The sequence below is a fragment of the Lytechinus variegatus genome, chromosome 1 (genome assembly GCF_018143015.1).
Source record: "Lytechinus variegatus isolate NC3 chromosome 1, Lvar_3.0, whole genome shotgun sequence".
Taxonomy (NCBI): Eukaryota; Metazoa; Echinodermata; class Echinoidea; order Temnopleuroida; family Toxopneustidae; genus Lytechinus; species Lytechinus variegatus.
In genome coordinates, this window is record NC_054740.1 from 43606330 (window position 1) to 43625116 (window position 18787).

Below are 18787 nucleotides of genomic sequence, written 5' to 3' on the forward strand. Positions count from 1 at the left end.
ATGCCTGTTTACCTGTTAGTTGGAAGAACAATAGTGAAATGAATGCAAAGCATAACTCTGGAATCGATTTCAATTTGGGTAAGAAAATGACTAATTTGATGTTTTTAAAATCAAAAGAAATATACGAACAGCTGTTATACAAAAATGAAATTAAACCTTCCATTTTTGACAGAATTAGAACGAATTATGATCTTACCAATAAGGAAATAGAAAGTATATTTTTAAGACTAAGATATTGCACACTGAATAGTCGATTAAGGGAGTTCCAGTATAAACTCTTGCATAATATTTTATACACTAACCACCACCTTTTCCGTTTTGGTCTTATTTCGACCAATTATGCTCATTTTGTGAAAGGGAAGAAGAAACATATGAACATCTATTTTATACTTGTGAATTTTCAAAATCACTTTGGGATCTATGTGCAAGAAGTTTAAATTTTGAAATAGATAAATTTAGTTGGCAGGAAATTCTTTTCGGGAAGCAGGAGAAAAGTAAAGGTAAATATCAATTAATTAATCATGTCTTGATTTTAGTTAAATATCTTATTTACAAAAACCGAGAATTAAAAAAACCTCCTTCATTGATTGAAATAAAAAATAGTATTAGGGGGGATCAAAGAGAAGAAAAGAAATTAGCAACAAAGAGGGGGACTCTTACAATCCATTTCTGTAAATGGGAAAACTTAAATTATATTAGACCATATACTGGAGCCCAGAGCCAGTTCTCCACCGGATAGGGGATGGGGGTGTTCAAGGGAGGGTTGGGGGGGGGGGGGGAACGACAAGGGCTGAGAAAAAAAGAAAAAAAAATCATAATCCTTTTTTCTTTTATCTTTTTTTCTCTCTGATCATGTCATATTTTGTTAATATTTCATTTTGTAATTGCTGAAACGCATTAGTATATTAATTTCTAGTATTTTTGAAGTTTGATGTATAAGTTGTATAATTATATTGTAATGGATTTATTGTATAATTTATAATTATGTTTCAAATAGTTTGTACAAAGTATGTATGTTGATCTGAGAGAATATAATAAAACATCCTTTAAAAAAAAAAAAAACTCATCGTGGATCGCACACACGCTTTTGTAATCAACGATCCAGCTCGCACGCACGGAACAATGGAGCTGTTCGAACTTGACATGGCCGGCTGATTAATCTCGTTTGGGGTGTTAGAACCTATTCTACTATGCCGTCGCGAACGGGTTAATTATTGTCAAGCTTGGGAAAAGTGTGGAGAAACAAGTATTAAATTAAAAATGAAATGTAAACCCACTTTAAATGATAAAAACTTAGTGAAAAAATGTTGGAGACGTCTGATATAAACTTTTGTTCAGATTCTGTTTTGTCTTCAAATCCAGCTGACACAAAAAGGGTAAAGGTTGTGCTTACTAAGTGTTGAAATTTCAATTTGGGTGGCAAACTTGTTGCAAAATTCTTAAATGTATCCGTTTTTTCAACTGACTAAAAGTGCAAGGGAAATGTATGAGAAATGTTTGACAGGATAAGTTTGATTTTGCCCTTTCCCCTTGACACAACATGAAAATGAGCATTTCTGCGCAAACAGATTTCTGCGAGCTTTACAAAAATGGACATTGCTCAATCAAGTGTAACATTCTGTCAAAACTTTTACTTTCATTGGATAGATGAGACCCAAACCCAAGATTATATGTGAAAAAAATACCCACATGTTGTATATTTTTCAATTCCCAGGGCTTTATGAAAGTGTACATTTTTTTTGATACGCACTGTATAGAGACATGAAAGATTTGAAAAAAAGTCTTCCCCTTATCTTATTTCATTCAATCATCTTCGTCTCTTATGTTTCCCCCTCTCTTTTCCCTTCCCCTTTTTTCTTTCTTTCCCCCTTTTTTTCTTTTTTTTTTGCTCTGCCAATAGGGGGGGGGGGGGCGGGCCCTCAATCCCTGGTTCCGCCTATGCGTGTTATCTTGTAATGATAACACCGTTTTTTTTCCAAAATGAATTCATTTAATTTTCGGAAATACGATCCTTATTTAATTTTCGGATTAACGAACCTTATTTTGTTTTCGGATTAACGAACCTTCGGAATTACGAGCCTCATTTCGTTTTCGGATAGACGAACCTTCGGAATGATTAAGAACCTTATTTCGTTTTCGGATAACGAACCTTCAGAATTACAAACCTTCGGAAATACAAACCTTCGGAATAACGAAGCTTCGGAATTACGAATGTATGCATACAATACATACACAATACATAGTCATATTTGTTTTCATTATAGTATACGAGAAATTAATGTGGGTAAAATAACAAACACATAAGTCGATTGACAACTTGTAATTTTCACGATTACGGGACGTCAACCATGCACGCTGAGATAACTAAGGGAGTTGAAAACAATATTTTTCAATGTTTTCTTGAAATAAATCAACATATTCACAAAATTGGATAGATTCCAAATGAGTACAAAATGCAAAAAAAATACTTAACGATAAAAAGGCATGCAGGCATTTAAAATACCAATAAAGAGTGATTCGAAATCAGTTTGATTGTTTGTTTTGTTTGTTTGCTTGCTTGTTTGTTTTTGTTTGTTTTTGTCTTGTTTTCACTATCCATGTTATAACAGCTTAAAACATATATTGCACAACAATACAACAACCCAAGTTAAATGGGATAAAAATAGATTAAAGAAAATCATGTTCGAAATTTCGATCTACTGCAATTTCGTTATCGAACTTTAGATAACTGTATATTTCTAAATAAGAAAATGAAATTCATGGAGATAAGCATTACTTCCTTACCAACGAGTAGACACCGCATGCAGTAGAACCTGTCCTGACGTTTGAGAAACAGCAGCATTTTTGCATAATCGCCATGATTTGTTCCTTTCACTTCTTTCAAATTAGATGATTTATTGAAAGAAATTGATTGGAGCTCGCGTCTTGTATGAGCACCTCCGTCTAATATGTCGCAGCTAGAAAAATATCGGAGTTATATAGTCCTGATAGTTGTAGGATTCACTCGGCGGGAATGGTTTATTTCTTTCTCTTTTTTAAATTCGTTTCTCGTTTCCGGCTAGGTGACGTTGTAACTTGCTAGAATATGATTGGCTGCTATTTTTATCTTGTACGCAATCATATCTCGACAGTTCGTCATGGTGGTGTGAAAAATTCCCGAAATGACATCATTCATAAAACCAGAACTTGTTAAACCATGCACCACTAATGTCAATCAAGAAAATTTTTACGATGGCAGCCATTTTGGATTTATGCAAATTAGACCTCGTTCCACCACTTGGATTTTTCTGGACATTTATTGTGTTATTTTGGGGACTTCGTGGAAATACATTGCGATGAAATTTTTTTATTGCAATTAAGTTTGAGGTTGACCCCCCCCCCTCAGTCATTTTTTTTCTGGACTATGTATCATGTAATGTTAAAGGAAAAACTGTTTAAGGATATACTGTTAAAGGAAGTACTGCCGGATTTTATGAAAATAACTAACAAAAACAAATTCCAATTAATATCAGGTAAGCAATGACATGGATATAAGCAAATTATGTGTTATAGGAATAAGTAATATGTACGTGGAGAGACTTAGGATGCTTGAAAGTAAAATATGATATTATACTTATGTATTTGTATATGGATCTATTAATGTTCAGGTATATTATGTATGTGTATGTATTTTGTATGCATTTATGTATCTCGCATCTAACATTGCATCCCAGATTGGTATTTTTCTTCTGGTTTTTTTTTCTTTATATTTTTTTGTTTTTCTTTTTCTTTTTTTTAATACCTCGTTGTCACTATGTTATGTTTATGTTGTATTATTGTTTTTATTATGTTTCTTTGTTTTTGATGATGATCCTTATATGTCAGGATTTTATATCAATAAACTTTTTACTTTGAATTTGAATTTGTAATGCGTAGAAAGTGATGGTGTTGCACTCGCCATTTTCGTACTAGTATTACAAAAAGGTGATTTCATTTTTCCACTCTTGGTATCAGCATTGAGAGAAAAATATATATTCGAAATTTCAAATTATTGATTCTGAAACAAGGAGGGAATACGTGACCTCACCTGTTTCCTCGCTCGTACTGAACCAATTGCTAAAACATGCCTTAAGATAAATGATATAATATTGTATTGATCAGTATTATATTGTATTCAAACATCTTTTCCTCTCTCTCTCTCTCCCAGCACGCGACGGTGAGTTTCCCGGTCTTACGTATACGTATACGTATAAGCTCCCGAAGGGAGCGGGGAGTTTGTTTAAGGTCACCCGTTCGGAACGCGTATAATGGGACACTAACTTGGAACGATTTTTGTGATAAATACGCATACGGCGAACATGTGGTTAGAAAATTGCACGTATATGCAGCTAAATTTGGTATCAGTGTAAACTATAACAAAGACCGTCATGGTATTTACAGCGCAGCAATCGGCAGCAATTTGTAAAAGAAATGGTCATGAGAGAAGAATTGCTAAAACCCACTCATTGTCAAATGGTTTCGTCCAAAATTACCTCTGAAGGGATTATCATTTTATCTTGAAAATTTCCGATCACTTAAAACAATCATTCATCAAAGAATACCGTGAATTAGAAATAAATTAAGCGATCCGTTTTGTTAAAACAGTGAAATATCTAAAACGTGTCATTTTAACATGCGGTATAGCCGTAAAGGGTCATTTTCCGGTAATATTGAATAAAATGGGCAACTAACAATCAATTTCATGGAGAAATATTGTATGGAGACATCCTACAGGTTCTTAACTTTGCTTAGAACATGAAAAAAACAAAATTTGTTTCATGACCAAAAACCAGTTTTGGCGCACTTTTGCTCTCTCCTGGCCCACTGTGCGTGTGTGTGCCGTTCATTTAAGCACGGCGAGGACGATTCCCCTTCCATTCCATGAAAACGAAATGAATTCCGGGCTTAAAAACAAAATAAAGGTTGATAACGTATACTAGTATTAGGGCTACCCTCCGGGGGGGGGGGGCACTCGACCAAAAAAATGGTGGGGGTGTGCCGCGGGCGAGACATAAAACGGGGGCCTTGGAGCGGGCTTATTGTAAAAAGGAGGGTCCTCGGAACGGGCTTCGGAACTACAAATGTTTGTGAAAACGGGGGTCCCTGGAACGGATCGCCAGCGTGTGAGTGCGTATGCATACCTATGGAACGGTCATGTGTGCATGATGCAGCTAGCGCGGCCTCCGCCGGGTGCGCTAGCGGAGAGCTGAGGCGATGGTAGGACAGCGCTCTGCGGCCGCTTTTCACCAAAATTGCAGCTCATTTCAGTCATGTCAGTAGCAGATCAATGCGATCGGAACGGCGTAACGAAAAATATGCGATGCTTTGGAGCGGATTTCTTTCTTCTTTTTCCTCGATAAGAAGAAAATGCTATGCCTTGGAGCGGCTTTCTTTGTTCTTCTTCTCAATAAGACAAAAATGCTATGTCTTGGAACGGAAATTTGAGTGTGAATATGGGGTCCCCTCCGCGGCACATACCCACTATGCATTATATACTGAGTGCCCCCCCGGGGGCTACCCGCCCCTCTTCCAGCGATAAAAGTTACTTGTATATAATTTCAGCCCCAAACCCTCCTCATAGTAAAACATTCGAGGTGTATACTTTGCGTTTTACCCAAGTCTACGCCGCTTGATAAAGCACGGTTAATATTTTTCAGATTTTTAACCCTATCTAGGCCGGGTTATTTTGGAAGTTCATACGGCCGGGGGGGGGGGCGCCTCCCAGCCCCCCCCCCTTAAGATCTTGGCCGTCGACCGCGCGATTGCGCCGAAAATTGTCACGCGGGTTGCCTGGTACATAATCTACAAGATTGTATAATAATGTATTTCATGCGAATTGCTATTAAGTGATTAAGCTAATTTATGCGTAATTAGTATGCGAAATCATACCTTTTCCTCTAACTCCCTAAATAAAGCTCCAAATGTACTTATTTTTGGTATAGAAATTCTTTGTGGTGTTCTTAGCAAGTGTAAATGACAAAAATTGCGATATCAAATCATTTTTTATGTATTTTATTGTTTTTTGCAATTTTTTAAATGTATTTCTTTGTTTTTTTTACCTTTTGTTTTTCATTGTTTTTTCAATGAAATTTGTTGGGGACTCTTCTGTGATCATAAAAAGCATAAAATAAATACATTTAGATCAGCAAAACTAAAAATAATCATGCATTTATGAATTTTGGTTGAAAACACAATTTGCATTGACTTTGTACACGAAATCACGTTTTCGAGCAATTTTTGGTCTGACATGCACTTACATAATGTTGCGTAATTTCGAAACCACGTACCCGGGTGCCGCAAAATTGGTCTCAAAAGTTGCGCAAGAGTAGAAAGTAAAAGATCAGCGAGCGACGCGATCATAAAATTTCGCGCGGCGAAAATATCGCGCCAAATATCGGCCTAGATAGGGTTAAAGGTCAAGTCCACCTCAGAAAAATATTGATTTCAATCAATAAAGAAAATCAGACAGGCACAATGCTGAAAATTTCATCAAAATTGGATATAAAATAAGAAAGTTATGACATTTCAAAGTTTCGCTTATTTTTAACAAAATAGTTATATGAACGAGCCAGTTACATCCAAATGAGAGAGTTGATGATGTCACTCACTCACTATTTCTTTTGTTTTTTATTGTTTGAATCATACAATATTTCAATTTTTACGAATTTGACGATTAGGACCTCTTTGCCTGAAGCACAAAATGTTAAAATAATGGAAGTCCACGTGTTCAGGGAGGAATGAAACTTCATTTCACATTACATTCACGAGAAAATATAAATATCTCATATGATAAAATACAAAAGAAATAGTGAGTGAGTGATGTCATCAGTTCCTCATTTGCATTCCGACCGAGATGTGCATATAAAAAACGTAATGGAACCATCAATACAGCATATTTCGTCATTCCAACTGCCCTCTAGCGTCGGGTGCACAAGTACTGACAAAATATAGCCCCATTGCGTGCTAATGATGATCCCTCTCATTTAATTGAATGTTATAATAATCATCTTTGTTTGGAATGATTTATTACACTCAATCTAAAAGGTTCATGTCCCCAACTGCCCAAAGTAATCAGTCACCATCTTATGTTTGTTATGCTTACTCAAATAAAAATCATATCAAAGAATGTAACTAAAGCTGACTATTATTTTTTTGTGTTTACCCCCCTTTTTTAGCTTTACAGTGTGGCGTACACGGTAATTTGGATCATACAATTCTTAGGTCTGCAGAGATCTACTGGTGAGTCCAACAAAGACAATTCTTTATCAGTATCTTTTTGTGCAATATTTTAAGAAAAAAATATGAAAAGATATATCCAAGATAGATAGATAGTTCGATAGATGGATGGATGGATGGATGGATAGATGGTTTATTAATAAAATTCAAGACATCGCGGCTAAGGCCGAATTGCGATGTATTTACAAGGTAATAATGACCCAAAAATATTCAAACAATAACACAAATAATTACGTTTTCGGATTAACGAACATCGAGGTAATTTACGGAATTTCGAAGTGTAGCCCCCTGGGTTAGGGGCACTCGGATTTGGAAAGATTAGAGGTGTACGGTCGATAAAATCTAAAACCATCCCTTTAGTTGCTTTGAAATGGAAAGGGGGATCAAGAGCTAGATGACCCCCTGCAAATGGGGGTGCTTGGGAACAGGAATTTAACATAAAATGGGGATCTTTCGTGAACTGACCCTAAAATGAGGGGGGGGGGGGGAGAACGCGTTGGTCAATGAAAAAGGATGAACATATTATGCCTGGGAAGTGCAGCTGGCAAGGCGTGAAGGGGTGGGGGGGGGGGGGGCTTTAAAGGAATTCAAAATACTAGGAAAGAATCAATCTTATCAGGAAGAATGAAATGAGAGGAGCAATCTAAAACTTGTTTCATCAAAATCGATCATAGAATAAGCGAGTTATGGAAGTTTGAATAGTCTTGTTATACCTTGGGGATCGTCAAATTGGCAAACATTCTTCGAAAAGGCTGATTTTGTGAACAAGTCTCCATTTGTTTTGTACACAAATTTTCAGATTTTCCCCTTTATTTTACATTACCTCCTCCTGACCTTGACATGATTTTGTTTTTCTGGTTAGAATTATATTTTCCGAGTTATGCTCAGAAGGAGGCAAAATGCATTTTGAAAGACATGAAAGAGAATGGGGAAAATCTGAAAAAATGTGTACAAAACAAATGGAGAGTTGTCCACAAAATCTACCATTCTGAAGTATGTTGGCCAATTTGAGGATCCCCATAGAAAGCACAAGAATTTTTAAACGCCCATAACTTGCTTTTTCAAAACCGATTTTGATGAAAACTCTTTTTGTTCCTTTCATAAGATTGCTTCTCTTCTTGGGATTTGGATTCCTTTAAAGAGCCACGCATACCCGTACTGCCATTATACGTGCCTGCCTCACCCCCGGGGGGGGGGGGGGTGGGGGAATACAAGATGATAGTACAATGGGGTACTTGGTGATAGTAGTATGCTAGGCAGATGATGCCCAATGCCAGTATTAAGGTATTTTACTAATTTTGAAAAAAAAGTTAGAACAATTATATTTGTATGTTTTGTATATTATCAGTCCGAAATATCAAATCTAAATTATAATACTGAATTAAAATTTCTGAATTAATTCACTTTGGTCCTCAGTTTTTTGCCTGATTTAAACCCCCTTTCAGTAAAACCATTTATTTGGAATCATGATATGAATTCATACCATTTCTATCCTCCGATTGATGAAGCGAATATTTGTACATCTCTTATAAAGCACCACTGAAATACATGAATTATTACATTTTTCATTTGTTCCTCTCTTATCACTAAAACATCTTAATTTATAATCTTTAAGTGATAAGAGAGGAAAAAATGCAAAATACAAAAGAAAAATAAATGTCAGTTTCGCATTTTTTAATCAATGTTTGTACAACAGTCATGGACGACAAAGATGGCAAATATAGGATTATCTTGAAATTATGTTTGAAGTATAGGCCAACCATAATTTTCCTTCCTTAACATGAATAAAGGAGCACACCTTCTTTCCCCTCCACGCTCCCAGGGTATTTTTGATTAATTTTTAACATTACTTCCTTTTTCGAAACACCGACAAAAAACCCCCCGATATTTATTGTGCATGATCAATTGTTTTGTAATTGACATTGCTACGGATTGTTTCCTTGTATAAATAAAATAACAATTAAATTGAATTAAAAACATTGCAGAAGATGTGAAACTTTTGAAGACTGCCTCTCTCTCTCTCTGCCCATGCGTGAAGGTTGGTGTTTGAGGCAATTAAGCATGTTAAGGGGAGTGTTGAACAAAAATAGGCCGCTCTCTTAGGCCTACTCAACCACATTATTGACCGACGCCTCCATGAATGTGCACCAAGGGGGCTGGATAACTTTGGAAATTTAAGGGGAACCCCCTCCCACCTTCGGTACTGATTGATTATTTGATTTTCCATGCAACAATAATTGAACATACACCATTATGATGGATTAACAACAATATTTCATGGTCAATTGTTAACATCCGATGCGTGGGAGGGTACAGTCGAATTTAAGCACAATTGCTTGGAAAGGACGACCCCCCTCTCAACTAAGGACAAGGTCATGTGATATCAGGCGAGTAGCCATGGTTTTCAATTGGGAGGGGGGGGGGGGGTCGATTCCTTGTCTTTGCCTTTCTTTTCTGCTTTTCCTTCCTTCCATTTGTTTTTAAAAACTTTTAGTTTCAATTGAACCCCCACCCCACCTGGCTACGGGCGTGCATGGACCCGCTATTCCAATTCATTCAAAAGCCAATCACAATCACGGTTATGTTCCGCCAAGTATCAATCACCTTTTTTTTTACTGGGGCCTATTAGACATAACTGATTGATTTCAAACAAAACTATTTATCCTGGCAAAATTCCAATGTAAATGACCACATTTCGAATATTCTTGATCTTGCTAATCGTTTTTTTTCCTTTTTTGTAGTTATTTCGAAGGTTCGTTATCCCGAAGGTTCGTATTTCCGAAGGTTCGTAATTCCGAAGGTTCGTTAGTCCGAAAACGAAGTGAGGTTCGTAATTCCGAAGGTTTGTTAATCCGAAAACGAAATGAGGTTCGTAATTCCGAAGGTTCTTTAGTCCGAAAACGAAATGACTAACAAACCTTATTTTGTTTTCGGACTAACGAATCTTCGGAACAACAAACCTTATTTCGTTTTCGGACTAACGAACCTTCGGAATAACGCCACAAATGTTCGGATTAACGAACCCTTTTACATTTTCGGATTAACGAACATCGGGGTATAGGCAATTTACGTGTTTGGGAATTACGAACCTTCGGAATTTCGAAGTGTAGCCCCCTGGGTTAGGGGCACTCGGATTTGGAAAGATTAGAGGTGTACGGTCGATAAAATCTAAAACCATCCCTTTAGTTGCTTTGAAATGGAAAGGGGGATCAAGAGCTAGATGACCCCCTGCAAATGGGGGTGCTTGGGAACAGGAATTTAACATAAAATGGGGATCTTTCGTGAACTGACCCTAAAATGAGGGGGGGGGGGAACGCGTTGGTCAATGAAAAAGGATGAACATATTATGCCTGGGAAGTGCAGCTGGCAAGGCGTGAAGGGGTGGGGGGGGGGGGGCTTTAAAGGAATTCAAAATACTAGGAAAGAATCAATCTTATCAGGAAGAATGAAATGAGAGGAGCAATCTAAAACTTGTTTCATCAAAATCGATCATAGAATAAGCGAGTTATGGAAGTTTGAATAGTCTTGTTATACCTTGGGGATCGTCAAATTGGCAAACATTCTTCGAAAAGGCTGATTTTGTGAACAAGTCTCCATTTGTTTTGTACACAAATTTTCAGATTTTCCCCTTTATTTTACATTACCTCCTCCTGACCTTGACATGATTTTGTTTTTCTGGTTAGAATTATATTTTCCGAGTTATGCTCAGAAGGAGGCAAAATGCATTTTGAAAGACATGAAAGAGAATGGGGAAAATCTGAAAAAATGTGTACAAAACAAATGGAGAGTTGTCCACAAAATCTACCATTCTGAAGTATGTTGGCCAATTTGAGGATCCCCATAGAAAGCACAAGAATTTTTAAACGCCCATAACTTGCTTTTTCAAAACCGATTTTGATGAAAACTCTTTTTGTTCCTTTCATAAGATTGCTTCTCTTCTTGGGATTTGGATTCCTTTAAAGAGCCACGCATACCCGTACTGCCATTATACGTGCCTGCCTCACCCCCGGGGGGGGGGGGCAGGGGTGGGGGAATACAAGATGATAGTACAATGGGGTACTTGGTGATAGTAGTATGCTAGGCAGATGATGCCCAATGCCAGTATTAAGGTATTTTACTAATTTTGAAAAAAAAGTTAGAACAATTATATTTGTATGTTTTGTATATTATCAGTCCGAAATATCAAATCTAAATTATAATACTGAATTAAAATTTCTGAATTAATTCACTTTGGTCCTCAGTTTTTTGCCTGATTTAAACCCCCTTTCAGTAAAACCATTTATTTGGAATCATGATATGAATTCATACCATTTCTATCCTCCGATTGATGAAGCGAATATTTGTACATCTCTTATAAAGCACCACTGAAATACATGAATTATTACATTTTTCATTTGTTCCTCTCTTATCACTAAAACATCTTAATTTATAATCTTTAAGTGATAAGAGAGGAAAAAATGCAAAATACAAAAGAAAAATAAATGTCAGTTTCGCATTTTTTAATCAATGTTTGTACAACAGTCATGGACGACAAAGATGGCAAATATAGGATTATCTTGAAATTATGTTTGAAGTATAGGCCAACCATAATTTTCCTTCCTTAACATGAATAAAGGAGCACACCTTCTTTCCCCTCCACGCTCCCAGGGTATTTTTGATTAATTTTTAACATTACTTCCTTTTTCGAAACACCGACAAAAAACCCCCCGATATTTATTGTGCATGATCAATTGTTTTGTAATTGACATTGCTACGGATTGTTTCCTTGTATAAATAAAATAACAATTAAATTGAATTAAAAACATTGCAGAAGATGTGAAACTTTTGAAGACTGCCTCTCTCTCTCTCTGCCCATGCGTGAAGGTTGGTGTTTGAGGCAATTAAGCATGTTAAGGGAAGTTTTGTACAAAAATAGGCCGCTCTCTAAGGCATACTCAACCACATTATTGACCGACGCCTCCATGAATGTGCGCCAAGTGGGCTGGATAACTTTGGAAATTTAAGGGGAACCCCCTCCCACCTTCGGTACTGATTGATTATTTGATTTTCCATGCAACAATAATTGAACATACACCATTATGATGGATTAACAACAATATTTCATGGTCAATTGTTAACATCCGATGCGTGGGAGGGTACAGTCGCATTTAAGCACAATAGCTTGGAAAAGGACGATCCCCCTCTCAACTAAAGACGAGGCAATTCTTTCTCTTTACCTTCCTTTCTGCTTTTCCTCCCATTTGCTTTTGAAAATTTTTAGTGTTTCGATTGAACCCCCCACCTCACCTGGCTACGGGCGTGCATGGACCCGCTATTCCAATTCATTCAAAAGCCAATCACAATCACGGTTATGTTCCGCCAAGTATGATCAATCATCTTACTGATTTATTATTATTATTTTTACTATAGGGCCTATTAGACATAACTGATTGATTTTAAACAATGCTATCAATATCCTGCCAAAATTCCAATGTAAATGATCACATTTCGGAGACGCTTGATCTTGTGAGTCGGTTTTTTTGTAGTTGTACTGGTTTCGTTGTTGAGTATTTTAAAGCCCTTTTATCAGCGGAGTAACGAGCTCAATAAGTTCGAGAAGTCGAACATGCTGTAATGGGGGGGGGGGGGAGCGGAAATCCGTGATCTTAGAAAGCGAGTGAGCGAAAATTCTGACCTTTCTGAATATGGAAATAATTTTTTGTTGATAGTTTGACATAATATGCAGAAAATGCTATAGTATTTTACTTCTTTTATCTTTTCCTTTTCTTTCACTTTCTTTTTTTATGATCGCGGTATAACTTTAGGGGTCCAAGCCCTCTCCCTCATCTAGACGATCTCACTATGATTCACAAAAATAAATTGTAAAGAAGTGGAGTATACATAGAACCTTTAAGAGAGAATTTCCTCTGTAAGGATCAGCGTGTGGAACGTGTTTCATTCCTCAACATAATGACGATGCAGCACACTCGAGGGTATTTAAAATTACGCGAAAGCAAGAGGCGCTTGCAATAACCATGAAAAAATGAACAAGAGAATAATGGATGTGTTTAGTACTGTTTAGTACTGTTGATATTCAGCTTTACTTTTCATAGTTCCTCCCTTTATTCTAGATAGAAATAACTTGCATGTCAATTGACATGAATATGCCTGGTTTTTCATCTGCACAATTGATTTTCCTTATAGGGCAATTTTCTTGCTCAAAAAAATGTGCATGCCCTACAGTTGGGTCGTATTGACATCGCTTGTTAAAGCATCTCTTAACCTGATTGCCCATCTCATCACATACACTGTGACCCCCCCCTTTTGTTTTGTACTTCTCATGCACTGCATACCTTTAAACATCCAACATCACATAAATTGATGCAATATTATCGTGTGTAAACATGCCAAGTTGAAATAAAGTATACCATCTATTATGTACTTCATTATGCATACATCTGAGTGTTTGTATTTTTGTATGTGATCCGACTATCTCATTCCTTTGATGAGATTTGGGGGGGGGGGCAATTCATAATTTAGATGTGAACGCTAAACCTTGGATGGTATGGGTTTCGCTCAGTTCTGGTTGGGCGTTGCCCCCATGCGTTTTCCTGCATGTGATGAATTGGTAATTATACATGTTTGCATGCCTTTACCCTGTTCATACTCAAATTTTCGGTTTCTCTTTAAAAAAAAAACAAAACATGTATGTATATATAGTAATGTGAATGTCTTTTCTGGGCGAAATAGCGTAGGTCGCCTTGGTTGGGCGTTGCACCTAAACCATGTTTAATGCTTTGTTATACGTTTGTCGGAAATGCTCAATGTTTTCATAGTATATTTTCGACTCAGTAAACAAACACCCAGTACAATAAATTGCAAGACATAGGAATGTATTTTCGACTGCATGCCATTACCTTGTTCATTTTCTCAAATACAATGATGACATTCTCAGGGCTCCATTAAAGATAATTATAGCTCAGTTTTAAAAACGTGACTCTGTTTGGGAATCGTTGGGTTTTGGTTGGACGATGCTCATTAATCATGCTTTATAATGCTTTAATTGCATGCTTTCGGATTTTTTTTTGTTAAGCAATTTCCCGCGCGTTTAAAGTATTCTAAGCGCCATCGCCAAATTATACATAAGATTGATCTATTCGAATGACTCTACATTGTCTTTTATTCAAAGTGACAATTACCGCTTCTTCTAAAACATGTTTTGAAGGATGTTAAATTGCGAACACCAGTCCTAATCTTGACTGGTATGGTCATTTCTCGGTTTGGTTGAGCGATAATATATTTTAATTGCATGTTTTGGGCTGTTTCAACGAATGTATGGAGGTAATTGTTTATGTACACCTGAATCCAGTTGGTATGGGCATTGCTCGGTTTTGGTGACTATATTCAGGTAGTCAACCAAGGCCGAGCAATGTCCTTAGGAATATAATGTTCCTTTCATCAATCTCGCGCTTTATCGCATGTTTTGGGGAAATGCTTTTGTGTTTCACAATTTCCCGCGTGTTTTCATGCATTCTCCCTTTGGATATAATTGCAACTTACGAATTGTTTTGCTTGCATGCATTTACCCTGTTCATAACAACCACATTCTTAAGCAGTGCATTATAATTGGGGGTAAGTTTGAATGTAAAAGGCAGTATCGGTTGGTTTTGGGCGCCGCTCGGTTTTGGATGAGCGCCTCAAAATGTTATCCAGTGCTTTATGTTATAATGTATTTTTTCTTGAAATGACTTTTCAACGATTTCCCGCGCGTGTTTTGATAAAATGTCATTATTGATGTACCATCGCCTATTTATCGATATACATTGCCTTGTTTGCATGCCTTTGTTGTTCACACTTATAAAATGGCAACAATGATCACTTTCTCTAAGCATGCATTTGGCCAGAACTCCAGATCCCAATTGTTATGGGTAGTGAAAATTGCATGCTTGGTTCTGGTCAAGCGATCGTTACATAATTTTGCTTGTAAGCTTTTACCACATTCATTTACAAAAAAGAACAACAATGCCATTCCTAATATGCATGAAAGTACCTTGTTCATATGTGAATACCAGACCCTGGTTAGTATGGGTATTCCTCGACTTTTTCTTATCTCCGTTTTTTTTTTGTTGTTTGTTATTCATTGTTCAATACTTTGATGCATGTTTCTAATCGTACATTTGTTACACGCCTTTTCCGATTATGTCATAATAATGCATTCTCTAAACATACTTTGACTCAATTGAGATTGCTTTATTCAAATGTGAATGTTCGACCCTGACCGGTTTAAGTATAGCTTGTCTTTGGCTAAGCGACGCTCTTGTATTCTTCATTGCTTTCATGGAAGCTTTTAAAATGCTCATTGCCAATTTTCTCTTGTGTTTTCATGAATTTTTAAATTTAGACTGGCTGATTGGTATTGATTGGCCTGGTATAGCGTACTCTCCTTTGTTATGTATTTATTGCTCTGGTGTATATTTTTTCATAGAAAATTGCCTGTTTGCATGTCTTTACCAAAATTAGCAACAACAACAATTTTATCTATTTTCAATTGTACGTGGCAAAAATTATTGTCGCCTCTTTTCATGTCCACAATATGGATTTTGCTTATATTGATATGCTTAATCTTGTTATTTGCCAACCTGTATGGGGTTATCGTTATTTTTCATCATTTGCATTTCTTATATTGATTTTTTTCTTTGGGCATCTCTCCAGTAATTATCAATGATGTATGTTTACCATCTTTGCTCTCTGACGCGTTTGTCCGCTCTGCCTACGAAGATTTCTGCTAAATGCTGCCCTCTCTCGAACTTTTATGAATTCGTTATTTGTTTTTATGTGTTCGTGTTTCTATGTATCTCTGTTACTTATTTGTTCCCACACAGGACCTTTTATTTTAATTACTCTTCTTTTACCAACTCAATGCCGAAAGTAGTAGTGAATGTTGAGACACTAACTGTACTTCCGTGAATACTTTAACTGATATGCCGTTTTATTCCTTGAGTAATGATGACCTCTCCATTAATTTGAATACACATAATTCAAATGGCAACCCTCAGGCTAATTTGGCGTACAACCACTTTGTAGCAAACAACATCAATGCATCATCAGAACTTCTAGATTTTCACACTGATCATGACTTAATTCGCAATCCTTCATCAGAATACATCACTGAACTTCAATTCAAAAACACTAGTAAACAATTCTCCAAAGATATTTTTTCTTTATTACATTTAAACATAAGAAGCATAAATAAACATTTCGAAGAGTTCCAACTGCTTTTAGACAATAATTCATCTAGACATTCGTTTTCCATTATTGGATTTACAGAAACTTGGTTAACTGATGAATCCAATATTCCATTTGCATTAGATCAATAGGATTTCGTTTTTAATAACAGGAAAGATAGACATGGCGGTGGTGTTGCGTTATATGTTTCCCACAATTATGAATACAAAATTCATGACGAAATCACTACTATGAATGAATATATAGAGTCACTTTTTATCGAAATCAATGTCCTAAATTCCAAAAATATAATTGTAGGTGTTATATATAGACCACCAAATTCCAACCACAATGATTTTTTACTTTATCTTTCTAACTTAGTTAGAAATCCATTGTTGGTGAACAAAGATGTTTTTATATTAGGAGATTTTAATATCGATATATTGAAGCATGACAGCAACAATACTGCCCATGAATTTCTTGAAACATTTTTGACTTCTTCATATTTGCCATTAATATCAAAACCCACTCGCATTGCAGATCGCTCTGCAACCCTTATTGATAACATATTTTGTAACATCATGCCGTCTCCTGATTCTGAAATAATACTATCCGATCTGACAGATCATTTTCCCATTATGTCACATTTTCCCCTTAAAAATTCGTGTATTAATCCTTCCAAACCATCAAGGCGGAGACCTACTCCCGAGAATCTTGCAAGATTGGGTGTTTCGTTAGAATCTGTTGACTGGTCGCCTATTTATAACAATAACGATGTAAACACATGCTTCAATAATTTTCTTAATATTTTTAACAGTGAATTAGACAAGCATATTCCAAAAGTAAAAGATAAACAAACTAACTACAAAAAATCACCGAGACTTCCTTGGATATCCAAAGCACTTTTGCGTTCAATCAACAGAAAAAACAGTTTATATTATAATTCCAAACTTAAAGGTACTCTTCAGGCTAAAACTAAATACACCACATATAAGAATACTTTAACTAAAACAATACGTTTGGCAAAGAAAAGATATTTTACTGATCAAATAATTCTGTATAAACACGACATTCAAAACACATGGAAAGTTCTTAAACAAGCCATGAATTTATCCAGTAACAAGTCCGATATAACTGAAATTAGGTCTAACGGTGATATTATTGGTGATCCTGAAAATATAGCTAATATTTTTAATGACTATTTTTCATCTATAGGAACTAACCTAGCTCGAAACATCCCCCCTTCAACAAAACACTTTCATGATTACCTAGGTACACCTAATTCTAGTTCAATATTTTTCACTCCCGTAGTCAAAAAAGATATCACTGACGTTGTATCTAATTTGAATAATAAAAAAAGTCCTGGTTATGATGATGTCAATAACTTTATTTTAAAAGGTATAATATCTGAAATTATCGATCCTTTGACATATATTTTTAACCTTTCTCTAACCTCCGGTCAAGTCCCTGATCGCATGAAAATTGCCAAGGTCATTCCATTGTACAAAAAGGGTGACAAGTTAAGTGTCAGTAATTATCGCCCAATTTCTTTATTATCATCCTTGTCAAAAATTTTAGAAAAAGTGGTTTATAGCAAAACAATTGATTTTTTTAAATCTCACAATATTTTTTCTAACTTTCAGTTTGGATTTAGAGAAAAACACAACACAGAACATGCACTATTGAATTTCGTTGATAAAGTGGCCCACGCTTTTGATAATTGCTCACATTTAGTCGGCATTTTTCTGGACTTCTCCAAGGCCTTCGACACCATTAACCATGATATCTTATTACATAAACTTTCTCATTATGCTGTGCGCGGGAAGGCCTTGGAGTGGTTCAGAAGCTACTTGTCCGACAGACGTCAGTTTGTATCTTTGAATGGTCATGCATCCAACATGCAATGCATTAATTGTGGAGTCCCGCAAGGCAGTCTGTTAGGCCCTTTATTATTTATCGTTTATATTAATGACTTTTGTAAATCATCTGATATCCTTTCGTTCATTCTTTTTGCAGACGATTCTAATATATTTTATTCCCATAAAAATCCATATACCTTAGTAAATACTGTTAATAATGAACTTTTAAAAGTCACACAATGGATAAGATCCAACAAATTGTCTCTTAATCTACTTAAAACTAAATATATGCTATTTAGCAATTCCATTGATACACTTCCCATGGACATTGTTTTAGATGACACTAATTTAGAAAGTGTCACATTCATTAAATTTCTCGGTGTTACCGTTGATAATAAGCTTTCCTGGAAATACCACATAGATTGTATATGTAAGATTATTTCGCGAAATATTGGCATTATCAATAAACT

General features: G+C 36.0%; 2 protein-coding genes across 2 annotated transcripts in view; one reads left to right on the forward strand and one right to left on the reverse strand.

Moving 5' to 3' along the window:
- The window catches only part of LOC121414843, a 29113-nt gene extending 26097 nt beyond the window's left edge, over window positions 1-3016 (reverse strand). The window contains exon 1 of the mRNA XM_041607901.1: window positions 2785-3016. Within this exon, the coding sequence (XP_041463835.1) occupies window positions 2785-2859 (75 nt within the window). The 5' untranslated portion in view covers window positions 2860-3016. The remainder of the gene's footprint in view (window positions 1-2784) is intronic.
- A 387-nt stretch (window positions 3017-3403) lies between these two features.
- LOC121430658 overlaps window positions 3404-18787 on the forward strand; it is a 38243-nt gene continuing 22859 nt past the window's right edge. Inside the window, exons 1-2 of the mRNA XM_041627992.1 lie at window positions 3404-3412; window positions 7194-7257. Of these exons, the coding sequence (XP_041483926.1) occupies window positions 3404-3412; window positions 7194-7257 (73 nt within the window). The remainder of the gene's footprint in view (window positions 3413-7193; window positions 7258-18787) is intronic.